Below are 25930 nucleotides of genomic sequence, written 5' to 3' on the forward strand. Positions count from 1 at the left end.
TTGGACGATACTCTGAGCTACCTGGCCAGGTCTCCATTTTTGCAATTTAAATAACACTGAAATAAACATTCCTATAAATACATCTGCTCATGTTAATAAGTTGAATTCCTAGAAGTGATATTTACAAGTCAAAGTATATGTTTACTTAAAGAGTTTTGATACATACTACCAAATTCCCTACAAAAAAGTTACATCGACTCATGCTAATACAAGCACATTGTATGATGATGTCAGTTTTGTCCTGAGACACCAAGGTTGAGTATTAATTCATAATCTTTGCCATTTTGACAGAAAAACACATACTGGTATCTCATCATTTTGTTTCGCAAACTTTTGATTACCAGTAATACTGAATATTTTTAATATATATTTGTTGGCCATTTGTCTTCTATCAATTGCTTATTCATATTGTTTGTCACTTTTCTTTGAAGAAAGTACTGATTTGTTTTAATGATATTAACCATTTATCATATGGCAAATATATTCCCTTCATTATTGTTTATTTTCCAGTCTAGTCTGTTACTAGTCTGTTTTATTTCAAAGTAGGTTTTTAAATTTTTAAATAAACAAATCTATCATTCTTTGACTTTATGGATTTATGTTTGTATCATATTAGAAAAGTCTCTCTTCTTAGTTTCTAATTCTCTAAGGCTTTTTAAAAAAAGATTTCCTTCATCTCTTAGAGAGAGTGGGAGGGAGAAACAGAAGGAGAGAAACGTCCCCGTGTGGCTGCCTTTTGTGCCCCTAACGGAACACACCCAAAACCCAGGCACGTGCCCCAACTGGGGCATCTTACTTCCAAGATGGAGTAACGTGTCTAAAATTTTAGTTTCTTTTGATTCCTACACTAATTATCTGTCTCCAGGTTCCACAGAATGCATGAGGGAGCAGGTATCAATTTTGGAATCCAAAGGGATTCAAACTTATTTTGTCATGAAATCAATTTAAATTGAATTTTAAATATTGTTATTTTTGTTTAAATTTGCTTAAAATTTCCTGTGGTAAATGACATAAATTTGTTCAAACAAGAGTCCTAGAGCGAGCCCCAGCGGGCAGCTCAGTTGGTTAGAACTTTATCCTGACACACCAAGGCTGTGGGTCAATCCCAGTTCAGGACACATATGGGAAGCAACCAGTGAGTGCATGAATAAGTGGAACAACAAATCGGTGTTTCTCTCTCTCCCCTTCTTGTCTCTTTAAAATCAGTATATAAAAATTTTAGCCCTGACTGTGTGGCTCAGTGAATTGAGTGCCAGACTGCAAACCAAAGGGTCACCAGACCAATTCCCAGATTCCCAGTCAGGGCACATGCCTGCATTGTGGGCCAGGTCCCCAGTCGGGGGCACTCAAGAGGCAACCACACATTGATGTTTCTCTCCCTCTCTTTCTCCCTCCCTTCTCTAAAAATAAATAAAGTCTTTTTTAAAAATTTTATTTAGTTATTTTTCAATATAAAGTCTTAAATAAATAAGTAAATAATTTGAAAAATAAAAAAAGGAGTGATAGGGTGTTTTACCCTATTTCTAAAACAGATTAGTCACTGTTAGGGAGAGAATAGGGTAGGATTATTTCCTTAGGTTGAACAACAAAAGATTGCTGATATTTGACTGTTTTGTCCTACAAAATGGTAATTTTCTATGATTCACCCTAAAATATGCATATAACTTATAAGCATATTTGAGATTTTTCTATATAGAAAAGGATTCTATAGATAATTTGATTCTCCAGTGTTTTCGATTAGAAAATAATTGGCTATTTATTTACTTTGCTTTTTTATTGAATTTATTGGGGTGACATTGGTGAAAATAATTTGCTTTTAATTAAACAAAATCCGCCATGCAGAACCCTACCTCAGAGAATCGAACAGTCTACATGACCTTCCCATGCTTTTGCTTCCGACATCTGTGGGGAAGGAGGAGACCTTAGAGAAAAGTGGGGTGACCTTTCCTAAACAAGCTTTAGCTTCTGGCTATTTTACCAATCACATAGTTTTATTTTTATATTATTCAGGATTTTAATTTGGTCCTCAAAGTACCTGCTTTTGGGTTGTGAGACTGTATTTCATGGCATTTTTAAATTGTAGGACTACTTCTTAAGTGGGAATAAACATATCTTTGAGTGTTAAATCCTCCAAGCTGTATAGTTATAAAAATTTTCCACTCACTGACAATTCAAAAACCATCTGCGTGATGGCTGCCTTCTATGACTGTAAAACATCTTTACTGTGAAGTCCTACCACCTTACAGGACAACCGCTTATAGACCATAGTGTTGCAGTCATCGGTGTGGCACTTGTGAGTGTCATCATAATTCACCAAGACAGCATTTCTAGGTAATGTCTTACTTCCTGATAGACAAAGTTCCAGAACTGTCCCTGAGACAATGCATCAAAGCTGGTTTCCAGAGGAACAGGGTCATGTTCTTTCCCAAGGAGAGAATTAGTCTGGGATGAGAATGTCATTCAGCTGAAGTCCCCAAGGGTTTCCACTTACTGCAAAAGTCGGGCTTTCTGATTTTCAGAGTCTCAGCTCTGCCATGGTGCCTGCCCACAGTCCCTGCCTCATGTACCCTCTAAAGTTGGGGGCACCCAAACCCACCTGTGTTATTGCTTACCATCCTCTATCCACTTAGTGCCCTTCATCTGGAGTTCACTGCGATCCAGGTGCTTGGAAAGGAGCCCTAAGTGCAGAATGAAGTCAGTGAGGCTGTGACCTGGTTGTGGCTCTAAGCAGCCGGCAGAACTGGCCTTTGACCATTAGATCGTAAAAACTGGACTTACAACTATTGATAAGCACCTATGGAAAACATAGCCCCTTTCTCCAAACAAGTATTTTCAAGGTCATCTTCATAAAGAATGAGAACATTCAACAACACACTTTGGGCAAGTTCAGGACAGAAAGTGACTGTAGAAATGAAAGGATTTTCTTTGTACCTATAAACAAGACTGCTGCTCTTCTGATAGGAACTTTTGCATCCTTGGAGAACATCAATGCTTGGGCTAGGATGTTAACTTTCCCCTTGCACTTTTTTCCCTAAGTGGGGAAAAAAGTAAGAGTATAAAGGAGTGAAGTAGCAGCACTATTTTTATCAGCCTCGCTGTGGTTTCCAGAGTCAAGGACTAGGTCGGATATACACACATAGTACAGTGCTTGAAATAACTACAGTTGCTGAACGAACATGATGCCACAACAATCCTCTAGACAGAGTTCAACCCTCTGAATGCACCTTGCTCACAGCCACTCCTGCTGCACATTGCGCCTGTAATGCCTCTCAATCCATCATTTCTCTGTATCTAAGTCTCCCAGTTCTCTAAGCTCCGCCTTGAGTTCTGCTTCCCTGTGAGCTCTTCCCTGACATTTCCTGCCTTCCTGACCTAACTCGCTCTTAGCACTCGAAGGCACTCCTCTCTTGGCACATGTTTCCCACCTTGAGTTTCTATTTATTATTCCACAGAGGTTTTATCTCCCTTACTAGCTTGCAGGATCCCCTTAGGGAGTTTTAATCCTTGGCTGTTCCTAGGTTCTCCACGGCCTGTTGCTCACTGGATGTGTTAGGCTTCCTGCATGAGTGAGTTTGCCTCTCAGTGATCTTTTACAAGAACAGGCACTTCAGGGACAGGGGCAATAGAACAAGAATTTGTTTTCATAGGATTTGGATTTAACGTGGATAATCTTCAGTCTTATCTGCTCAGAATACTGCAGATTATCCGTGTTTCCTGCTGTGAATATTGTTATCAGTGCATCAGTTCTAAATTAGGCTGCATGTCAGTGAGATAATCCCCAGTGGAAAGCCTGAAACACGGGTACTTTGGGCTTCTGAGCCCTGTAAGCCTGGTAAGAGGAGCCCATACTGGGACCTAAAGAGGCTACACATATGGAAGGTCCCTGGGAATAGCAGCCAGCCCTAGGGCCTTCATTAGGATTCCAGTGGTTCTAGAATCAGTTGTCTAGAAAAAACATGGATGGGTTTCCTGAGGTTGTTCTGGCTCAGGCTTACCCCTAAGATTGGCCTCAGTATCCTTTGTCCAGTTTGTGAGGAGAAAGGACACCACCAGGGTGTGGCAGAGCCAGTGGCACGCTGTCATCATGCTGCGTGGCCTGCAGTAGCATTGCAGCTCTCGCTTGAGGCTCCCTGAACTCGCTCTGATGGAGGGTAAACCAGTTCTCTATATCCATGGAAAGGATCAGAGATCACTGTGAAGCCAATACATAACTCCATTTCAGTTCACTCCACAAGTAGTTACTTGAGTAGGTACTATCAGCTTGAACCTGCAGCCTGACCCAGAATGGGGGAGGGTTCTAAGAACTGACCAGTCTTTTCTGTGAGGAAAGGAGGCACCAGAAAGTGTATCTGTGACTCAGTGGGGAGGAAACTAGAGATTCACAGTGCAAAACAATTCACAAATACCAACTTCTAATGAAAAACTATATCGGAAAAAAGACAGCATGTTAAAGAGTTAACAAAACCACTACTTCTCACATACAAAGAACCTGCAGATTGTTTCAACCTCACTAGGGCTGGTGTACCAGGGGTCTTTGCTGTACACTTCTTGGGGCAGCTTCCACTTCAGGAACTGGGCACATATAGTTAGGACTCGCCTGCTCTCCTGTGAAAAGAATGATCAGAAATCGGTATTTTTGAACATTTTTAAGCTGAGGTCATCTTTCTTCAAATAAAACAGACACTGGAGTCCGACATAGAATGCTAATAAGCTCAGACTCATCTTGGTTGAAGTGAGGAGAGGGATAGAAAAGAAGCCAAGTCCTGCTCTCCCATAACTTCCCCACGGTCCCTAAAGCGGATCCATAAAACCCATGGGGTTCTCGGGGGATGCAGAAGCCACTGGTCTAGAGCCAAGCGAGAGCTCCCAGGTGTAACCCCTAGACTAGACATCTGGACAGGAGTCCCCACTACCAGATGCTCTAGAGATAGGGCTCCCATGCCCAGTTACTGCTCCTGTGTCATTTTTCGGTCCCTCTACACAGGAAAGTGCAGTTTCTCGTAATCCATGTGGGCTCTCTGGCTTGGAAGAAACTCTGGAGGGTGTCAGTCCTTTCCTGATCCGGATACTGGAGCAAAATTTAGCGCGTGGGCCTCCTCTCTGTGCACTGCTCTCAGAAGGCCTCCTGTGCACCACTGGACACCTCTGATGACACCAAGCAAGTATTTTGTCCCAGGTCCACTAGAGACGTGGGCCACTGAAATTCCACTGGGGACTGATGGGAATACAAATTAGTTCAGCTACTTTGAGCAATTTGTAAATATCTAGTAAACTTAAAGATATCCAGATATTCCACTCCTTGGGTTTATGCCCTCAAGAAACTCCCACACATGTACACAAAGAAACAGGTACAAGAATGCTCATTTGCAGCAATATAACAATAAAAAATTGAAAATCCAAATGTCTGGGAATAGGAAAATGGGGCAAGTGGTAAAGCAGTGAAAATAACTGAAGTATAGCTACATAACAGATAAATCTTGTAAGAATAATGTTTAAAAAAGGTTGCTGAAAGATATATGAATGATAGAACATAAAAGTTTTTTACATATAAGTCTTTAAAACATAAAAAATATTATCACAGAAATGACAAAAATCCAAGATGCTAGTTCTTAGGGAAATTCAGTTGGGAATAAGTGCTTCATTAACATTTTTAGCATGGGTGGGAAATATGCTCACTAGGTTTTCTGTCTCAGTGGTTCCTAACCTGTTTAATACTAGACCCTCCTCTTGCTTAGGCCAACCCATGAGGAGCCCTGAAAAGGGGACTAGAGGTTGTTCAGGGTTTGAAAAAAATAATAAGCCCAGAGGGTGCGCTGCTCCAGACCCTCCCTGACTGCCAGAGGCTGGTGAGTATCAACACCTCCATATCTGTAACCCCCACACAGCATACTGTCCCATCACTTGGTTGGGAAGCTCTGCTTTATAGTTTATTGGGGTCTGAACTATTTCACATTTATGGCTGCAAGCTCATAAGACTTCCTCCTTAGCAACATGCTAAAGTCTTAAAAAAAACCCACAAGACACCAAGGTCTACTTTAATCTTAAATCTTGTTTCTGAGCCTGCTCTCAATTCTGTAAGGAGCATAGGTTGGTGAGAGCTGCAGCATCTCCCCAGAACCCTTGAAGTCTAAACCTACTCCTCTAATTCGCTGAGTCTGCACCCTGGAACGGACCTGGGAGATTCGGGACAGCAAGTGCTGACAATGCTGACATCCCACTCACGACTCTCATGGCAGAACCTCTGGGAAGGTTAAGGAGAGGTCAAGGCCCTCCACATTGTCAGAGCGGCAACTATTTCTCACTTAGCCTCAACAAAAATCTTTGTCTCAACGATAAGCAGCAGCTCTTAAAGGAAAGAACGAAAAGAATATTATCATTGCCATCAATAAAAAAAGACTGGTGAATTGGACGCTGTTCTGAACTAGGGCCCTAAACGAGGCTGAATGTTGGGGTTGCTCTATAAAAAGTACAACACGTTTTATTTTCTTACTCACATAGGGCCATAATTTGCTACAGAGAGACAGTAATATTTTTTGCACAATTCACTTAGTCAAGACGGTTGAAAGGTAGCCTATACCGGAGGAAATGGGAAATAAAGATGCTACCACAAAGTCCCTACCTTCAAAGATATGAACTCTTATTTGCAGATTTGGCTCTGGGTTTGAAGTAAAATCCAGAAAGAAGTTGACAGTAGGCATTACCTCTGCTACGGCATCATTTTCATCCTGAGAATACAGAAGCAGCGGGACCAAGCTGTCCAGGACTTGGTTCTCTACACCCTTCTTATCTGTGTGTTTCACAGACTTCATGGAAGCTCCAAAGAGGGTCATGGAGAGACAATGAACATCAGGTCTCGTCTATTCAGGAAACAGCCAAAGGGAAGCAACTCACTGAAAAATTTCATGCTAGCTTGTAAGAGCTCTGGGTTGGTTGAAATGCCAGACCTGACACGAGACTGTTTAGCTGTAGGTAGCTGAGGGCAAGAAACCAAATGTATGTGGACAGAGCAAGACCTGGTGCTTTGTACTACTTGTTATATGTAGGTCATTGTACATGTGGTTCATTGTGCTTCATGTATTTCTTTTTGAAAAATCTTTGTGGTTTGGGACGGGAATGTATGTATAGCCTACCACCTTGACCAGTCCTGAATGTTGCTTGAAAGGAAAGATCATTTCTCTCTGTAATAGAAACTCCTTCCCCATCCTGTGAAGGTGGGGAATACCTTGGCAAGTCTCTGTGTCTCAGGGTTGTTTTTTTTTTAATTTTAAAAATAGTAACACCAACCCTAACAACATTATGGGTTACCCAGGAGGGCCCAAAGAGAGATTTGAAAGTGCTCTCTAAACGTATAAAGTACTATACAAATTAAGGGTGTGCTTATTACTATCCCAACTTCTGTTTGCTGTTATGCCAATTCCCCTCCCCCCAGGAAAGTCTCTCTAGTCTCATTATCTTACATCACCAAACAAGGAGAACAGTGTCCTCATCATGGCCCTCAGGGTAGAGAAATCCATCGTCCCAACAAGCTGCAGGAGTGTCTGGATGGCCAACAAAACAATCTTCTCCTCAGTTTCACATAACAGGTCTAAGAAGCGTGGCATCAGGCTCTTGATGTCTTCTCTCTGTGTGCCCAAAGGGAGCAAGCACATCACCACCTCTCCTGATAGCTCTTCATCTGGTACCAAAGCACAGCACCTTTACTCAGGACCCAGTGCTTATCAAATGCCAGGTACCACAGGCTAGTCATGAACACAGAGTAAAGAAGGCACGACTGCCCTCTCTTAGTACTGGCAGGGCTGACATGCAGCGAAGGGAGCAGGGTTGCTGTGAGTTGTCTCACAGGGCAGAAATGGGACCAGGTGAGGGCCCAGCAATATGGACTTGGGCTTAATGTGAGGAACTGCTCGCCAAACCGTGAGAGAAAGTGGAATGGCTAGCTCAGGTCACAGCGAGTTTCCCAGCATGGAAGGTATTCAGACAGAGCCTAAAAGATTCCTTGGAGGAATCAACTGAGATTCTGTTATTCTGAAACCTCCAAAGTGGAGCAGTCTCAGGGTTTTAACCTTTAAAACATACATGTAAAAATTAAATAGAACACGCCACAAATATTCACATATCCGACCAACCAGAAATTGTTTCGGATGTCCACGGGGGTGGGCAAAATAGAAAAAGACATGCAGGTTATGATATTACAATAGCTTTATTAACTCTGTGTTTCACGTACTTACAGCTACAAATCTACTTTTGCCCACCCCTGCATTTGCAATAAAAGAAATAGAACTGAAGTAATAAAATGGAAGGGTTAATTTTCTCTTCTGAACTTGCTTAGTGTCTAGTTGGGCCCATGGAAAATGAGCTTTCAACATGAATGTCAGTGACTTTTGTCTTAGATGATAAGGCAACATGGTACGAAGCATAAAAGGATGCATGAATGTTGCCCAGGTTGTGATGATAATGATTTGAAACCTACATAAACTGCAGGTTTCGAATATTATGACTACCTGTGGCTAGACCTTATTATTTTTCTGATTCCATTAAATGCCTGTACTTGCATATTTCCTCAGTGTAGATTTCAAATGGTGCAGAGTTATGCACTCCCACCCACTCAAGCGCCCAGCTGCCCAATTTTCCTCCTCAGCTGTTACCAGTTTCTTGTGTATCTTTCTGGGGTGTGTTTTATTGGTGGCTTATGAATCAGTGGTCTGGGGGCCCCTCCTACCAGCTCCTGGTGTCTGATGAGATAGCACAGTCCCCTGAGGGCAAGCATTTTAAACAGGTTGTTTCCATGAAGTAGCCAGTCTTTCAGGCGATCCACAGAGTATATGCCAGGCAGTCTCCTAGCCGCTGGACTCTGGAGAAGCTGAAAGAATCGAGAAATCAGTCAGAGATGAAGTTAACTTTAAGCCCTTTTCCATAAGAGGAGTTGCCTTTCCACCAACTCCAAAACACTACTCCTGTGAAACCTCTACTATACAGCACATACATTAAAGCAGGGGTGTCAAAGTCATTGTCACCAGGGGCCACATCAGCCTGGTGGCTGCCTTCAAAGGGCCGAATGTCATTTTAGGACTGTATAAATGTAACTGCTCCTTAACTAGGGGCGAGGAGCTCGGTGCTGCCGCCGGGTAGAAACCAGGTGCCGGGCCAGATAAAACAAGGTGGAGAGCCGGATTCGGCCCACGGGCCTTGTATTTGGCACCTGTGCCTTACAGGGTGATGCTTACACTGTGGGTAAATAAGGAACGCTGAATAATAAGTGTGAGGAAAGAAGAATTTCAATAGGCTTGTATCTGAAACTATCTCTAGCCCAAGTTTGAAATGGGTCTCAGCCTGCCGCTCAGTTGGATAGGGCCTAGGGGCTGCTGTTTTACAGGCTTCCCGAATCAGCTTCCAAGTAACAAGTCTTACCTCCACAAAAAACCCTGCAGATGTGACTTTATGCTTATCATTCCCTCGGTTAAGAAGAGGGACTAACAAGTACAAGATCTTCTGTGCAAGGACGTGATTTCTGTCCAGCAATGCACTGTAAAACAGAATACCAACAGAACAACTCTTAGAAATATTCTGAAATAGAGAGCATTTTTCCCAGGGCTGAATTTTTTCCCACTGAAGTGTTTGGCCAGCTTCGGGTGCACAGGAGGGTAACAAGCAGGGTCAGGACCTTTGAAAATTTTGCCTGGTGTTATTAGTATTTGTCCGGCTCATGATGAGAAGGTTATGCAACCTGGGATGCTGCGATAACTGAAGCAGGGGCGGGAGGGAGAATACCTTAAAACAATGCTGCTTTAGAGCAGGCATGCCTGTCATGGAAGCCTTACTTGGCCAGGAGAGACACTCCCTGAAGATGGCAATCTTTTCCTGCCAGGAGGGTCCACCCTTTATTCTTCTCCATGATGCTGAATTCCTGCAAGCACAATGTTCTGAAGAGGAGAGTCTTTGTAGCCTGTATGGCAAAGCTAAATCAGACAAAAACAGAGTAAGTGAACGGAACAGGTCCCGACAACTCAACCAGCACACGATGGCCCCGCCCTTACTGCGAAGGGCCATGTATTGATAGCTGCTAGACTGTAATTCTCTTCTTTCTAGATTTTCCAAAAGACTTTGAATGTTCTAATAATTGAAAGGCCCCTCGCACAAATCACAGACATAAAGAAACCTAACTAGATTTTGTTTCCCTGGGATTCAGAAAGAAATATGATAAAACAAATGATATGGGATGCTAAACTGATACCCACTGCTTTTTTTAAAAGTTTACTTAGACACCATTTATTGATAATCCATAAAATCTACCCCTGCTACTTTTTAAAACTACTTATTGAACTAGTGTCTTAGACATAACACGAGAGAACCTGAAAGCTGAAAGGGTCCTGGCAGAGTACACAGCCTGACTGCATTTACAGATGAGGACATCGAGGCAGAGAACAACAGAAAGATTTGCCCATGATACACCACTAGTTAAAAAAAAAATGGGAATTAGAATTCAGTTTTCCTGACTCCAAGTCAGGTGTTCTTAAGTAGTCTGTATCATAGCACTTCCTTTGAAAGAAATCCATGTGTCACAGAAACATTAAGAAATATCTACTGATGCCCTAATGGGGAACTAAAAATACCTCTCTATGCAATAAAGCAGAAATGAGGAATCGTTAAGTGGTAGATCTCTATGGTTTTGGAGGTGGGTGTAAGGCTGTTTTGCTGGTCTCTGTCTCTACTTGATTTTTCAAAAAAGGCTGGCATGATGTCGCACGTTATTTTGCAGAGCAACTGGACCCAGATAACCTAGTTCACCTTGGCACCAATAAAACCAAGGACAACCAATGAGAACCAGAACAATCCCTGGGCATTTCATCTTGACATCTCATGAGAGTAGCAGACTGTAAGCTCTCCCATGGTAGAGACCACATCTTGGCCATCCTTGTGTCCACTACAGTGCCCAGTGCTTAGTAAGTGTTAGTTAGGGTCAGCAAAATCACAATGGGCAGTAGTACCACAGAGGGGTGACCTTGGAAGACATTTCCTGTTCTGCATACAGGCCAGTTGGGATGGCGACATCGGACATGGTGAGGTCGATGCTGTGGTGAATCTGGATGAGCAGTGTCACGAGAAGCTGAGGAAAGAGTTCAAATGTAGCTTCTGGGAGTGTGTTTCCCATAAATATTTCATAAAGGGCATCTGTGGCCTGTGGGAGAAAAGGCACAGAACGGCGCTGAAGGTGCCAGCCTTGATTCTTCCTGTTGCTCTACTTCTACTTGTGCCAGAACATGCTTTCTGGTTCTACTACCCCAACAGCAGGATGGTAGGGGTACTCAGGGCAGGGACATGAAAGTGAGGGAAAAGGAACAGAAGAGAAGTGGTCATTCAAAGTTACCAAAGAGTGAGGGGGAGCCCTGGAATCCAGAAGTAAGCTATAAAGGAAATTATTAACATATTTGACCGCATACAAATAAAAAGCCAGGCAAAATGCATCATATGCAAAGTTAGAATACAAATAACCTGGGAAAGTATTTGCATCAATGTCATACCCTTAATACATAAAATTCTCTCACACATCAGTGAGAAAAAATGGCAGGGCTTGCTGCTCAACGTGTGGGCCGCACACCAGTAGCACCGGCATCAACCGGGAGCTGGTTAGAAAGGGAGCATGCAGAGCCCCGTCCTGGATCGTCTGCAGCAGAGCCTGCGTTTCAGTTAGCTCTCTACACGACGTGGTTTGTGTGCACATTGCAGCTGAGATGCACTGGAATACAGGACACAGACAAGTCACAAAAGAAGAATTCTAAAGAGCCGATTAAAAAACACACAAATGTTCCACCTCGCCAATAATGAAATTATAACTAAAACATGTTCCTCTTCACCTATTCTCCAGGCAGCGGTGAAAGGACCGGTGAAGCCCAGTGTGGTGAGAGTGTGGGTAGATGGGCGCTCTCACACGTGGCTGGTAGGGGGCAATGTGCCAGAGGCACATCTGGGAACATCACCTAAAGTTTTAACGAGCCCACCTTTGACCTAGAAATTCCCCTTCAGTGGACTTTATCCTAAGAAAAAATTGGGTATGTACAGTATACCAAAGTTTACGTCCATAAGATTAATATCTCTGTTTTAATGGCAAAAGCTTGAAAATTATCAAACTGTTCACCAATATGAAACTTGGTAATAAAATAAGTAGTTCTATACCATGCATTACCTATTCTTAAAAGTTAATTAAAAATAAATTACTATGCAGCCATGAAAAGAATAACAAAGAGCCTCATATACTGATATTGAAAGTAATTCATATATTGTTAAATAAAAAACAACAGGTCATCACACAATATATGTACTATGGTCCTATATGTATATATAGAGAAAAGCTTTATAGACTAACATAATGAAATAGCTTTATCTGTCCTAACTCCTAAAACTGTACTAAAATGACATTACAGGGATTTAAAAAAAGGCATAATCCCTAAGAACCAGAATAAGAGAGGAGACAATAGTAGACTACCGATGTCAAAATGTTTTTGGAAGCTAAAAAAAAAGTGTGATGATAACTTAGGCCAGGGAAAACTGAACCATAAATGGTAGGGAAGAAAGTAAAGTAAAAGTAGTACATGTTGAGCCCTGGCTGGTGCGGCTCAGTGGATTGAGTGTCAGCCAGCAAACTGACAGGGCGCCGGTCCAATTCCCAGTCAGGACACACGCCTGGGTTGTAAGCCAGGTCCCCAGTTGGAGGTGTGTCAATCTATTGCTGTATCTCTTGCACATAGATGTTTCTTTCCCATGCTTCCTCCCTCCCCTTCTCTCTCTAAAAACAAATAAATAAAATCTTTAAAAAAAAAACTACACGTTGACAGTGGGGAGGCTGCAGGCTCAGGGGTGGGGAGCACACTGGGAGGCTGTGCTTTCTGCTCGGCTTTGCTGTGAACCTAAAATTACTTTAAAAAATAAAGGCTACCTAAAGGGGGAAATATATGAAATACATATACAAAAGTCCGTATTTGTATAGACACTTCTAAAAAGCTCATTTTTAGGGAGACAGTATACAGCCATTATTTAAATATTTACCGTCTGTCCTTTACAGAAAAGGTCTGCAGGCCTCTGCTCATGCAGGACCTTTACTTTTCTTCTGTGTTCTTCTGTCTTAGTTGAAAAAGGTTTTTCACAAGTTGTACTACGCTTAAATATGATGATATGCCTTTTTCCAAGGATGAGTGAAGGAACGTTGAAAGCATATTAAACCACACTGATGCCTTCCCTCTCCCCAGCCCCTCCACGTCAGTCCGTCGGTAGAGACTTGGAGACGTATGAATGGATGGCAGAAGCCAACTGTGAGGGGCGCGGACAGGAACGCTCTCCAGGGAGGGTGCTGGGCCAGTCGCCCCAGTGGGCAGCGTGGCGGGCTGGGGCTGGAGGGGCAGCGCGCAAGGGCTTACGGAAACAGCCACATAGGCCATCTTCCCCTGGGTGGGCACGTCATGGCATTTCTGCAGCTTCCTCAGGAGCCTCGACAGAATCAGGGTTGCGCTGGGCGGCTCCACCTTCAGAGTTCTCCACACTTCAGCCAGGTCCCTAGAAATCCCAGAGGAAGAAGCTTCAGGGGAATGGCTTCTCCTGGGCCTATCGGGACCACAGCCTTTTCAGAGTCTGTTTGGAATCTAATCTACAGGAGGTTTTCTGCTGTTTAGTTCTTCAGGGTGGCAAAAAACCCTACCATCTGGTTTCGAACAGTAACCCCCAAGGTTTGATAGACTGCAGTTCCCATTGCCTCAGCACGGACTTCAAGTCCACTCTCAAACTGGCCCTCAACTCCCTTCTCAGTCTCACAGTCTTCCTATCACACACCTTGTGCTCCAGCTGCCCCCAACCAGTCTCCTTTACCAAATGAACAATGAACTCTGAAAACCCTATACCTCTTTTGCCATTTCCTGAAACCCAAAGGCCCTTTCCAAAACTCCCCTCTGCCCATCAAAATCCTTCCAGGTCCAGACCCAGTGTCATGTCCTCTGTGAAGCCTTTGCTGCTTCTTCATCATGTCGTCCAGTGAGGGTTCCCCTAACACTTAAAAAATTTGTTCTTTATAGAGGTTGTCTCAGCCTTACATGTGCTATCGTCAGTTCTCTGTTTGAATTCTGCCTGTTCCCTCTGGTGGCAGGGGATACACCTGGTTTTTCTTCTGTGAATCCTTCAGGGCCTAGCACAATGCCGGGCTCACAGAACGCATTCAAAAGCACACTTACTCAGTCTAATAGATGGTCCTCTAATTTCAGCTAAGATGAAGCCATGAAATGAAGCTTGATCCTCCTTAGAAGATCTCTTCTTAAAGCCGGCTTGTAGTAACTTCTCTTCTACCACTGACTCAAAGGTAGGGCCTGAGTTATGCAAACATTGTGAGGGAGCTTCACAGCGGAGGAGAAGATTGGGAGTCACTCATGCTTTTTATCTGTCCTTTTATTTTCAGCCTACCTAGGTACCTTTGTGGGCTAGACTCAGTGCTTTTTTAAAGTGTATTTTTCTAGCTGCCTGCTCAGAACCATTCTAAAAATTGAGAGGCTTGAAGGCTATTCCAGCATTTCACTCCCTACTTTGGTAATTTTAATCTGTGAATAAAACAAAGTTCCCAAAGGGAGGAAGGCTGGAGGCAACGTGGGACACTGAAAAGGCTCATGGCTGGGGAAGCACCTTGGAGACTGCTAACATTCATTCTGGGATGAAACTGGGAAATTCCTATATTTATTTACTCTTGATATTTTTTTCTGTGAATTCCTGAGGGAGTAAATGAAGTACTTGAGAAGGCACGTATTGCGAAAGAAGTGTTTCAGAATGCTTTTGGTTCTGTGCATTTGTAAGCATGTTGGGAATGCATCTGAATTAGGAAGACACACACAGGCCTGCAAGCCTTCACCAAGTTTAGGTGAAAAGAACCACCTGGAGAGTTTGTTAAAAATGTGGGACAGGCTCACTTCCAGGGATACTGACTCTGTAGATGTGATGTGGTTTTTGTTTGCCCTTCATTTGGGAGTGAGCATTCATTAAACTGTTTAATATTTTCCTAATGTTTATTTTTGCTACTCCTGTCCAGAATGCCTCTTCTGTTTACTTGGCTAATTCACACTAAAAACTCAGCTAGGCCCCTGCAGGTAGCTCAGTTTGTTAGAGAATCTTCCTTATACATCAAGGTTGTGGTTTTGCTCCCAAGTCAGAGCACATGAAAGAATCAACCAATGAAATGCATAAATAAGTAGAACAACAAATCAATGTCTCTCTTTCTAAAAAAAAACCCAATAAATAAAATAAAAAAAACTCAACTAGGAATAGCCCTTCTTTCAGAAAGGCTTTTCCGATCCTTCATCTAATTAAGTCCCCTCCTAGGACCTCCACAGAACTCTTTTGTCTTGCGTTGGCATCCTCCCCTCTCCCCCTAGGCCTGCTAGCAGACAGACCGTGTGCTGCTTGAGGTCAGGGCCCACACGCTGTCCATTACTCCCCCAGGGCCTGACAGCACCTTGCACACAGCAGATGCTTTGAACAGACTCCTAAGAATAATCACCCTGACCTATGTGGAAACAAACTAATGGACTTCAGGTAAATGGCCAAAAATGTAATCATAATGAAGTTTCCTAAGTCATTTCTATTTCTAACACATTCTACATTCTTATATGATCTAAAGCAATAGTTCATTCTCAAAGTCTTCCAAGAGCCAGAACAAATAGAAACAATAAAATGATGCTAAAATTGCACTTAAGCCTTGGCTGGTGTGGCTTAGGTGCACAGCACCAGCTTGCAAACCAAAAGGTCACTGGTTTGATTCTGGGTCAGGGCACAGGGCTGGGTTTTGGGCAGGATCCCCAGGTGGGGGTGTTCAAGAGGCAACTGTTTGATATATCTCTTGCACATCGATGTTTCTCTCTCTCTCCCTCCCTTCCCCTCTCTCTAATAAAATTAATAAAATTAAAAAAATTAAATTGCACTTAAAATAATTAAATATATTTAATATATTGCACTGTCATATATTTTATACAAGAATCAAGTATAGTTAAGCTGAAGTGAGTAGTAAAGATTTTTAAATAATACACGAGAGCAATATGCAAAAGTAAGAATACTTTTAAAAAAATCTGTATGGCCCTGGCCGGCATGGCTCAGTTGGTTGGAGCGCGGTCCAGTAACTGAAGGGCCACCGGCTCAATTTCCGATCAGGGCACGTGCCCAGGGTGCGAGTTCAACCCTCTGTCGGGGCACATGTGGGAGGTACCCGGTCAGTGTTTCTTTCTCACATAGGTGTTTCTCTCTCTGCTTCCCTTCCCCTCCCTCTCCTATGAGAATGAAATAAGGCTTTAAAAAATGTGTAGGAACTCCTTTTTTCCTCTAGAGTAAAAGCCCTCCTTTATTTGATTTAGTGGCAGCACGTATAAGTTTATCAGTACTACACCAAGGCATTATGTGAGAACCATTCATAGAAAGTCTTCAAATACAATAATTAGCCAGAACTACAATATACAGGGTGAGGCAAAAGTAGATTTAGTTATTCATGTGGAAAATAATATAGTAATTAATGAGAATACGAGAATAAACTCTTTCGTGGTTTTTTTTTTTAAGATTTTATTTATTTATTTTTAGAGGGGAAGGGAAGGAGAGAGGGAGAGAAATATCAATGTATGGTTGCCTCTCCTGTGTCCCCTCCTGGGAACTGGCCTGCAACCCAGGCATGTGCCCTGACTGGGAATCGAACTGCAATACTCTGGTTCGCAGGCCCGCGCTCAATCCACTGAGCTACACCAGCCAGGGCCGTTTCATGTTCTTAAAACTGTAAACCCACTTTTGCCCCACCCTGTACAAAGCACTTGGAAGAGGTGCCTCGATGGTTAAACTGGGGTGGGGCCACCTGGAGTCCTCTCCTAACTCCTCACCGCCTTCCCCATAAGGCATCTCCTGGGACTTAACTGGGTGCCTCCACCTATGAAAACCGCTAATCTAAAAAAACAAAAAACAAAAGCATCTTGTTTTTTCCCTCTCTGAGAATCTGTTCTTTCTTATGTATATATTCACTTTCTGTCTAAATCTTTCTCAGGTGTGTTGCAGACATCATGGTGTTCACCCCCAAATACTTCAGTATCTATCAGCTAAAATAAGGACATTCTACTGTATAATCATATTATCCTTTCACACCTAGGAAAATTACATTAATTTAAGAACCTAGCACAGAGTCTATTTAAATTTTCTCAAAATGTTTTATCATGGCTTTTGTTTTTCATCCAGAATCCAGTCAAAGTCACAGGCTGCATTTGGCTGTGCCTCTGCCCTTCCACCCGGAACAGCGCCCGCGGCACAGTTCGTTCTCTCCCGGCATTAGCTTCTCGGAAGAGCTCAATCTGACTGTCTTGCAAAATGGTCTCCATTTTGGATTTGTTGAATCATTTCCTTATGTTGATGCATTATATTCTGATTTATATTGCACGCATCTGTTCATACACATCATCTCCACTATAAGAATGCTATTAGATTTTTTAAAAAATATGTTCATTGATTTTAGAGAGAGAAGAAGGGGGACAGAGACACAGAAATATAGATATGAGAGAGAAACATCGATCGGCTGCCTCCCATATATATCCCAACCAGGGATTAAACCTGCAAACTAGGGATATGTGTCCTGACTGGGAATTGAACCCCCAACCTTCAGGTGTGTACAGGACAATGCTCCAGCTTATGAACCACACCAGCCAGGGCAGACCATCATTAGATTTTTGAGGGCAGCTATGTTCTACAATACTCAGAGGTGTGTCACAAAGTTAATCCAGATGCTGTACCAGGTTCTGTTACCTGTCATATGGTACTGGATGACAAAGAAGGTGGCTGATCACTGTATCTGTGTACTTGGGCATGGAGATAAACAAACTCACAGTAGTTACGACTTGTTGGCGGACTTCAGGCTCGCTGATCCTGGATAGCTGGGCACAGACAACTCCCATAATTTCTGGCACCTGAAGAGGGAAAAGAATCACTAAGACCTTAATCCTGTGGCACAATGATAAGGTCACTGAGGATATTGTGGTTATTTCTGAAAGGTCCTGGGGTTCACTTTCCAAACAGAATTGTTGCCCTGACTGGTGTGGCTCAGTTGGTCCCAAAAGGCAAAAGGTCTCTGGTTCGATTCCAGGTCAGGGCACATCTGGATTACAGGCCCCATCCCTGGTTGGGGTGTATGTGTGAGGTAACTGATCAGTGTTTCTCTCCCTTTCTTTCTCTCTCCTCCCCAATCTCTAAAAATAGATAAATAAAATATTTTTTAAAAATCAGGATTTTAAAAAAGTTTATGATCAAAACCACTTAAAATACAGCTGAATGGATGCATGAGCACATGAAAAGATTTGGAAGAACATATATACAAAGATGTCAATAATGTGTCTTTGAATGATATTAACTTTTTGCCTGTATGTTTTTCTAATTTTTTCCTCAATGATTATGAATTGATTTACAATAAGACAAAGTACTAAATTTGTGTTGCAAGGAAGCTGGATTTTTTTTCACTTTGACTCTGAAATTGGCAGAGGAGTCACACCTGCCATTGGTCTCTGGGCCATTTCTCTGCTTGAACTTCTCTTCCTGCTCATCGACTCCTGACTTCAGGGCTCTGGGTAAATGTCAGCGTCTCAGGCAGCAGGCCTCAACAATCTAATATAAAATAACTGTCATCATCACCAGCTGCCGGAAACTGGTTTAAGGATGGCATGTGATATAATTCTGGCCAGTGAAACATGAAGGAAAACCTACTGGGGCCTCTTGGGAAAGATTTTTCTCTTTAACTAACGGGACAAAAGGAAAACATCTTTCTTCTTTGCTGGGTGTCTTGTTTGGTCATAAAGTCTGAAACTGTGGCAAGTACCTTAAGGCTATGTGAACAGGCAAAGTGGGAAGATGCAAAAGTCCTGGTCTCTCTGATAACACTGCTAAGTTGCCAAGCAGTCCCAGAAAACATACTCCACTTCCGAACTTGTTATATGAGACCGCAAACCCTTGGTCTAAGCTTCTCACCGTTGTTGTTCCTGAACAGCTGAAAGCACCCGGCTGATAACGTGTTCCTCTCACTGTCTTCTCATATGGTTCTTTCTCAACTTTGCTATTTTAATAGCTTAAAATGAATTTTTATAATTTATAAACAGCTTATTCTTTTTATCAAAGTACACACAATTTTAAAGTTCCAGTGGTATTTCAAGGCTCTCTCTCTCGGCTATTCCCCAGGTCTGCTCTCCTAAGACAACTACTCTTATCGCTTCCAGTGTGTCCTTCCATATTTCTAAGCAATATTATATTTCTTGATGTATTTATTAATTTTAGATACATTTAAACAAATTCCCTTGATTTTATTCTTACTATGTCAGCCCCCTTCCAGGATCACTGATGGCTTTTTAAAAGTTTGACACCGTTAATTAACCTGGATGAGGATCTAAACTGAAGTTACCATTCTCACATGTGTTAACTTATCTTCCTAGAAAAACAATACTCTTCTGGAAAATTTGCACTACACCTTATATTTTTAAAAACTGCCCTCCCTAGTTGCACAGATAGTGGTTATTTATACTTGTTGAATAGAGATGCATGTTCAACACTGAGCGAATGGACTAAGGCCTTGACCCCGATCTGCCTCAGCAGTTGTTCTCGGCTGAACAGAAGCAGCAGAAGAGCCCCCAGCAGCTGCGAGAGGGAGAGATATTGCTGATAGTTCAAACCCAGGACATGGCCGCTGAGCTGTTCACCTTTTCAAATCGGGACTTCGCATTTTTCACCAATGATATCAGCAATTCTCCTGCCGATTGCTGGGTACACTGATGGTTCAGATTTTTGAGGCCATCCAATACAGTCAGAACAAACTGGCAGAGCTCATTTGAATCGAGAAAAACTTCGAAGATCTGAAATGATTTAGGAAAAATGAACTTCCAAGATATATGGTATGATACAGCCCTGAACAGGGAATCAATTCTGAGTTAACAATCAGTTAAGTATTTAAATATATACAGTGCTGCTTCCTTTGGTTTTGTTTATAAAAGTGAAATAGTGGAAGCTACCCTAACATCCGCTGCGGGGACTGGGCATGGCCTTTTATAGATCTGACTTTTAGGAAGAAGCTTTACTACTGAGAAAGTCACACCTTTACGGGAATAGAACTAACAGAGAGGCCCTACTGCTATTCAGCTGAGAGGGTCTGAGGCACATCTGAAATACCTTGTCTGGAGGCAATGCATTAAGAGAATGTGTCACTCTGCTTCTCGTTGCACTTGTCAGTGTTTAAGGTCCTTCCCATGTTTATAATAGGCATAAATGACGGGGCACTTGCAGTGTGACAGGCTAAGCAAAGCATTTTCCTTATAAGCATCTCATTTAACTGTTGCAGCATTTGAGTTATTCCAATTTTTACAGGTCCCCCTTGTACAGATGAGGAAACTGATGCGCAGAGAATCTAAATTACCTGATACCTTTGACCCTACATGAGTAAGATCCATAGGTTTTCTTTTTGCCCCAACCCCCTAACATAGTGTCTGGTACTTGGTAGATGCTTAAATATTGGGTGAATAGTGAATAAGCGCATCAATTATAAAGTGTATGGCTTTTAATGGGAATAGACCTTGTCCTGGTTGGGTAGCTCAGTTGGCTAGAGCACTGTCCGGACACACTAAGGTTGTGGGTTTGATCCCTGGGCAAGGCACATACAAGAAGCAACCTAGGAATGCACATTTCTCTCTCTCCCTTCTGCTCTCTAAAATAAAACATTTTTTTAACCTCACTTGAGGACACTTTTTTCACTGCTTTTGGAGAGACAGGGAGAGAAAATATCAATGCACGAGAGAAGCATTGATCAGTTGCCTCTCCGGAGGCAACATGATCAGTTGCCTCTCATGTGCCTGGATTGGGGTGAATCTGCAACCTAGGCATGTGCCCTGACTGGGAATCGAACCCGCAACCTTTGGTTACAGGAAGACACTCCAACCCAGCCACATTGGCCAGGATCCTAAAATAATAATTTAAAAAATGGGAGTAGCCCTAACTGGCATGGCTCAGTCAGTTGGGCATTGTCCAGCAAAGCAAAACACTGCCAGTTCAATTCCCCAGTGGGGCACATGCCTGGGTTGTGAGTTCAGTCCCTGGCGAGGGCACATACAAGAGGTGGCTAATCAATGTTTTTCTCCTTCCCTTCCTCTCCCTCTAAAAACAAATAAAATCTTTTTTTAAAAGTTGGGGCAGAGCTTGTCTGAAGAAACTGTCCACAGTGACACTGACCCCATATAATAAATGACCGGAACTTTCGCCAAAGTGTTTTTACCATTTTACATTCCCATAAACAAATGTATGAGACTTCTGGTTGTTTTACATCCTCTCTAATATTTCAAGTTGTCTGTCTTAATAATTTTTGCCATTCTGATTACCTGGCCGATTCTGAAGGGACAACTGTAAAAACATTGAATACTGTAGCATTCTAGGAGTTCTTGACATTTTTTCATTGCTCTTCTCAAGCTTCGGTGATTTTTCTTGTCCTCAGTGATATCTGAGAAGAAAACATTAAATACTGATATTTTCTGGCTCATTTCCTTTTTCTTGATTTTGTAAGTCTGGCTGATTTCCAGGTTGAAGTGAATCCCAAGATCTAACTCTTCTTGTCTTTTTCACTTGAATAAAAATGCCTGGGGGAAGGAGTGTGTGTTAATCTGAAGGCTGATTTGCTTCCCCTCTGCTGTAGGACAAAATATAAGAAGAGATGAAAGAAAAAGAGCTTTTCGTGAAGGCAGAGCTTTTGAGTGATTTGGAAGCACAACCAAGACATTCTAAACCCTTCCCCATGGGAGGACTTTTGAGGGGACTCCTGATGAAACTCAGGTCCCCACAGAAAACTGAACAATGCTGTACTGTATCTGATAATTCTGATATCAGAACTTTTTACACGTACAGTTTTGCTGATTACTGAGTCTGCCAATACTCCCTTGCTGTGCCTTGTTTTTCTAGAAATTTATGTATAGGAAGTCTCTGAGCCCTTGGATGAAGATACTGCCTCTTCAACTAGAAAATGAGCTTTCGGAAGAAGGGACCTTATCAGTTTTGTTCACCAGTGCGCTCAAGAACCATAAGTTCTTCACAAATATTTGTTGAAAAAATAATCAGCTATATTTCCTTGACTGTATATCTCGGTAGACAGTTCTCACCCTTGGAGCTGCCCAGAGGTCACAGTGCTGCTTTGGGAAGCATGGAGCTTCCCTGTCCTGAGAGGAGTGAGCACAGGCAACAACCTCGTGGGGACAGAGTGGACTGAGACCCGAGCACTGGGGACGATGCCTGGTAAGGGATCCTCTGAGGTCCCTCTTTTTATTTCTCAAACTCCTTGAGCTCATCATACCTGCTAAAAGCCCTTTCTCATGCTGTTCCCTCTGCCTGGTATGCTCTTCTTACCTTTTCATGTGGCTAATGTTCTTTATTTTTCAGATTATCCTCAGAGAGGCCTTCTCTGAACCCCACACTAGATGTGATTCTTATTCAGAGCCCCTGCAATTTCTCTTCATGGCAGTTATCTTTATTTATAACAACAGAGTTATTTCTTGATTCTTTGATTGTCTGACTCACCCACTAGACTGTTATGTAAGGACTGGGCCCTTGTGTTCTGGTTCCTGTTGCATCCCAAGTAAGTACTCAGTAAGCATTTAAGAGATAAATAAACGAACAAAGGCCTGAATGATAGCAAGAACCTGCTCCGCTTCTGACCAAGCTAATCACTACATGTGTAGATACTCTTGACTCCATGGCCATCTACATGGCTGACACTGATAGGCTGGATCCAGTGTTATGATTCTAATTATTAAATCAGTGTTGCTTCATCTCTGCCTATGGACTAGGTACTTTTCTCATTATAAACTACTGTAAAAACGTTTTTCTGGGATGTGGAGAGTGAGGGTGCAGGAGGATGGGTGCTTGTGTTGTGCTTGTGTTATGCAGGGCTCGGCTGCCTTCAGCAGCGCCTCACACTTCAGCCGCAAGGTGATGCGCAGCAGGTAGTGCGTGCCCTCTGCAGCCTCCTCCGCCACCTCTTTCAGTGGGTCCGCACACAGTAGAGCCATCTGAGCCACTAGGCGTCCAAGTCTCTGGAAGCGCAGTGGAAACTAGTTAGATAGAAAAAGGAAAATGCCATTAGAATACAGGTGTATTCACCAAACAATTTAGTACCTTAGGTTTAAGTTATCGAGAAGTGATTCCACTTTCACCACCTATTCAAGAAAAGTGCAAGAGTCTCTCACTGATCCCTTGGGTCTCATTATGATTAACATTTAACATGTGTGGATACACTATATCCAGCAAATGATAGCAAACACAGCAACCTCTAACCTAAATAAACAATCTAAAAAATGAAAGAATTTGTAAATAAATATGTTCATTCTAGCACTGTTTTTAAAGTCCCCACATTGAAAATAATTGTCCAATAGTAAAGAGAAATATGGGTTAGCCACCCTATGAATATAATTATTAGGAATCAAGTATCTTAGAAATGTATAATAATACAGGAAAATGCTAGTCTTCTAAGTAAAAAGGTTGGATACAAAGTTGAGGTGTGCTGTTTAGCACTATTTTAAAAATTTACTTATTGAACCCTGGCTGGTGTGTCTCAGTAGACTGAGTGCCAGCCTGCAAAACAAGGGGTCACCAGTTCAATTCCCGGTCAGGGCACATGTACAGACTGTGGGCCAGGTCCCCAGTGGGGGTTGTGTGAGAGGCAACTGATGGATGTTTCTCTTCCTTTCTTTCTCTCACGCTTCCCTTCTCTCTACAAGTAAACAAATAAAATCTCTAAAGCATGTACTTATTGATATTTTGCATTACTATGGAAAAAAAAGTAAAGTAGCTGGCAAAAACCATACCAACAAAAGAAATGTAAGTTAAAATAAATAGTGAAGAAAATAGGATAAAATAAAAAATGAAGGTAAGAATTTTTTAGCATACAGGATACATAGTCATCATTTGCTTGAGATAAGCTGTGGAGCTAGGCCACAGAGCTAGGCTTTGAATTTTCTCAGGGCTGATGCAGAGATACATATGATGTCCCATATAATGTAATTCAAATCGCCCTTAAGAAGCAAAAAGCCATGTAGAGAAAGCACAACTGTTCCTAGTAGGACTGAGGAAGAAAGAAACTTCTTCTATAGCTCTTTGGAAAAATATACCAAGATACCGTGAACAATAGCCTCCACAACCTATTTACAGTGAACGCAGCATCATATACACAAAGCTGTGTTCATTCACTGACAGCCTTGACTCATTCAGCCAACCAGCAAATCCTGGTCAGTCACAAGCCAGAAACTGGTTATGACTATGGCACTTATGACTAAAGCACTATGATTGGCACTGGCAATATAAGCAGTTAACAAAAGATCATATCCCTGATTATGGAGGTGATATTCTAGTTGGAGGAACATGAAGGAATAAATAAAGTATATGTATCAAACGGTGATATATGAGATGATGAAGAAAAATCTAGAAAAAGGATAAGAATTGCTATTTCAGGATGGTCAGAGAGGACCTCACTAATGTTAAAACAAGGGACTAAGCCACGTGCAAACCTGGGAGAAAAGCATTCCAGGCAGAGAGAAGAGCGAATGTAAAGAGAAGGGGAGGTGTGGGGGGTTTCTGAGGAACACGCAGGCTAGGTTGGCTGGGGCAAAGGAAACAAGAGCCAAAGAATGGGAGGCAGATGAGGATGGGGCCAGATCACACAGCAACTTAGAGAAAATTGTAAGGATTTGGGATTTTATTCTGTGCGAGCTGGGAAGCCATTGGATGGTTCTGAGCAGAGAAGGGACATGAGATGACCTACATTTATTCAACAAATATTTAACTGAGCACCTACTATGTAGCATGTTCTGTGCTAGACATTGGGGATGCTGTGGTAAACAAGACAAACATGATCACTGGTGAAATTTATAGTCTATTAGAGGGAAATAGACCATAAATCAATAAGAAAATAATCAAGCAAGATAACCTTTGATTCTTTGAAGCCATAGGAAGGAAAGAGAGTCATGAGATAGAGAGCAAGGGTAGATCTACTTGTAAGCAAAGGCCTTTTTGAAGTGGGAACATTTAAACTGAGCACTCAAGATTGAGAAGGTTAGCTATGTGAAGAGTTGGGGAAGGTCATTCCAAGCAGAGGAAGTAGCCAGTGCAAACCCATGAGGCAGGAAGAGCTCTATATGGGTGAACGATGTAAAGGAGGTCAGTGTGGCTGGCGTAAGTCGGGGTGTATAGATGGGCAGACAGTAGCTAAATCATACAAGACCTTGTATTCTAAAAACAGCTGGAAATTATTGGCTCAAAAGAGTGACGTGGGTTTTAAGGACATTACTCTGGCTACATATAGAGAACAGACGGGAAGGAATGGAAGTAGAAGTCCCTGCCCCGACACACCCATGCACAAAAACAATTCAGAGAGAATAAATAAAAATGGCGACAGTGGCTACCTCTGTGGGCCCTCAGATATTTTTAGACTACATTTATTTACTCATTCAAAACCACTTATTATATTGTTATGTTCTAGCTCCTACTCTAAACAATGAGGGTGCAAGACTAACAAACACAGTACCTGGCCTCAAGCTACTTGAATTTTAGGAGAGGGGTAGATATGTGATTAATGCTGTGCCATGACATTATGGGAGCACCAGGGAGTCACCCGTCTGGGAGTCGTAAATAGGAGGGGAAATGGACAGTAATAGGATGGCGTTGGAGCCTCCCCCCTTGGCCCCCGTAGGGTTGCTTACCCTCACGTTGAGATGTCTATATAAGCACTTCAGAACTTGGGCCATGCAGGCTGCAGCTCGTTCCCGCTCATGGTCTTTAACTGACTGTAACCAAGGGTCCAGGTGCTGTGAAAATGAAGCGAGTCTGCATGATTTATCAGGAAGATCTGGGTCAGCACCTTTATTCTGATGGGAAGAAA

At 42.4% G+C, this 25930-nt stretch overlaps 1 protein-coding gene across 1 annotated transcript in view; it reads right to left on the minus strand.

The window, feature by feature from the left end:
• The window catches only part of MROH8 (maestro heat like repeat family member 8), a 42429-nt gene that overhangs the window by 4661 nt on the left and 11838 nt on the right, over positions 1-25930 (minus strand). Inside the window, exons 8-22 of the mRNA XM_037164381.2 lie at positions 25752-25856; positions 22973-23108; positions 21390-21508; positions 19725-19877; positions 17791-17951; positions 13410-13545; positions 10986-11176; positions 9819-9956; positions 9409-9523; positions 8720-8860; positions 7458-7622; positions 6702-6857; positions 4483-4605; positions 2932-3031; positions 2613-2678 (exon numbers count right to left, since the gene is read on the minus strand). Coding sequence (XP_037020276.2) covers positions 2613-2678; positions 2932-3031; positions 4483-4605; positions 6702-6857; positions 7458-7622; positions 8720-8860; positions 9409-9523; positions 9819-9956; positions 10986-11176; positions 13410-13545; positions 17791-17951; positions 19725-19877; positions 21390-21508; positions 22973-23108; positions 25752-25856 — 2005 coding nt within the window. The remainder of the gene's footprint in view (positions 1-2612; positions 2679-2931; positions 3032-4482; positions 4606-6701; positions 6858-7457; positions 7623-8719; positions 8861-9408; positions 9524-9818; positions 9957-10985; positions 11177-13409; positions 13546-17790; positions 17952-19724; positions 19878-21389; positions 21509-22972; positions 23109-25751; positions 25857-25930) is intronic.

This window comes from Artibeus jamaicensis, unplaced genomic scaffold (assembly GCF_021234435.1).
Source record: "Artibeus jamaicensis isolate MK-2021 breed Jamaican fruit bat unplaced genomic scaffold, CSHL_Jam_final contig_685, whole genome shotgun sequence".
Lineage (NCBI taxonomy): Eukaryota > Metazoa > Chordata > Mammalia > Chiroptera > Phyllostomidae > Artibeus > Artibeus jamaicensis.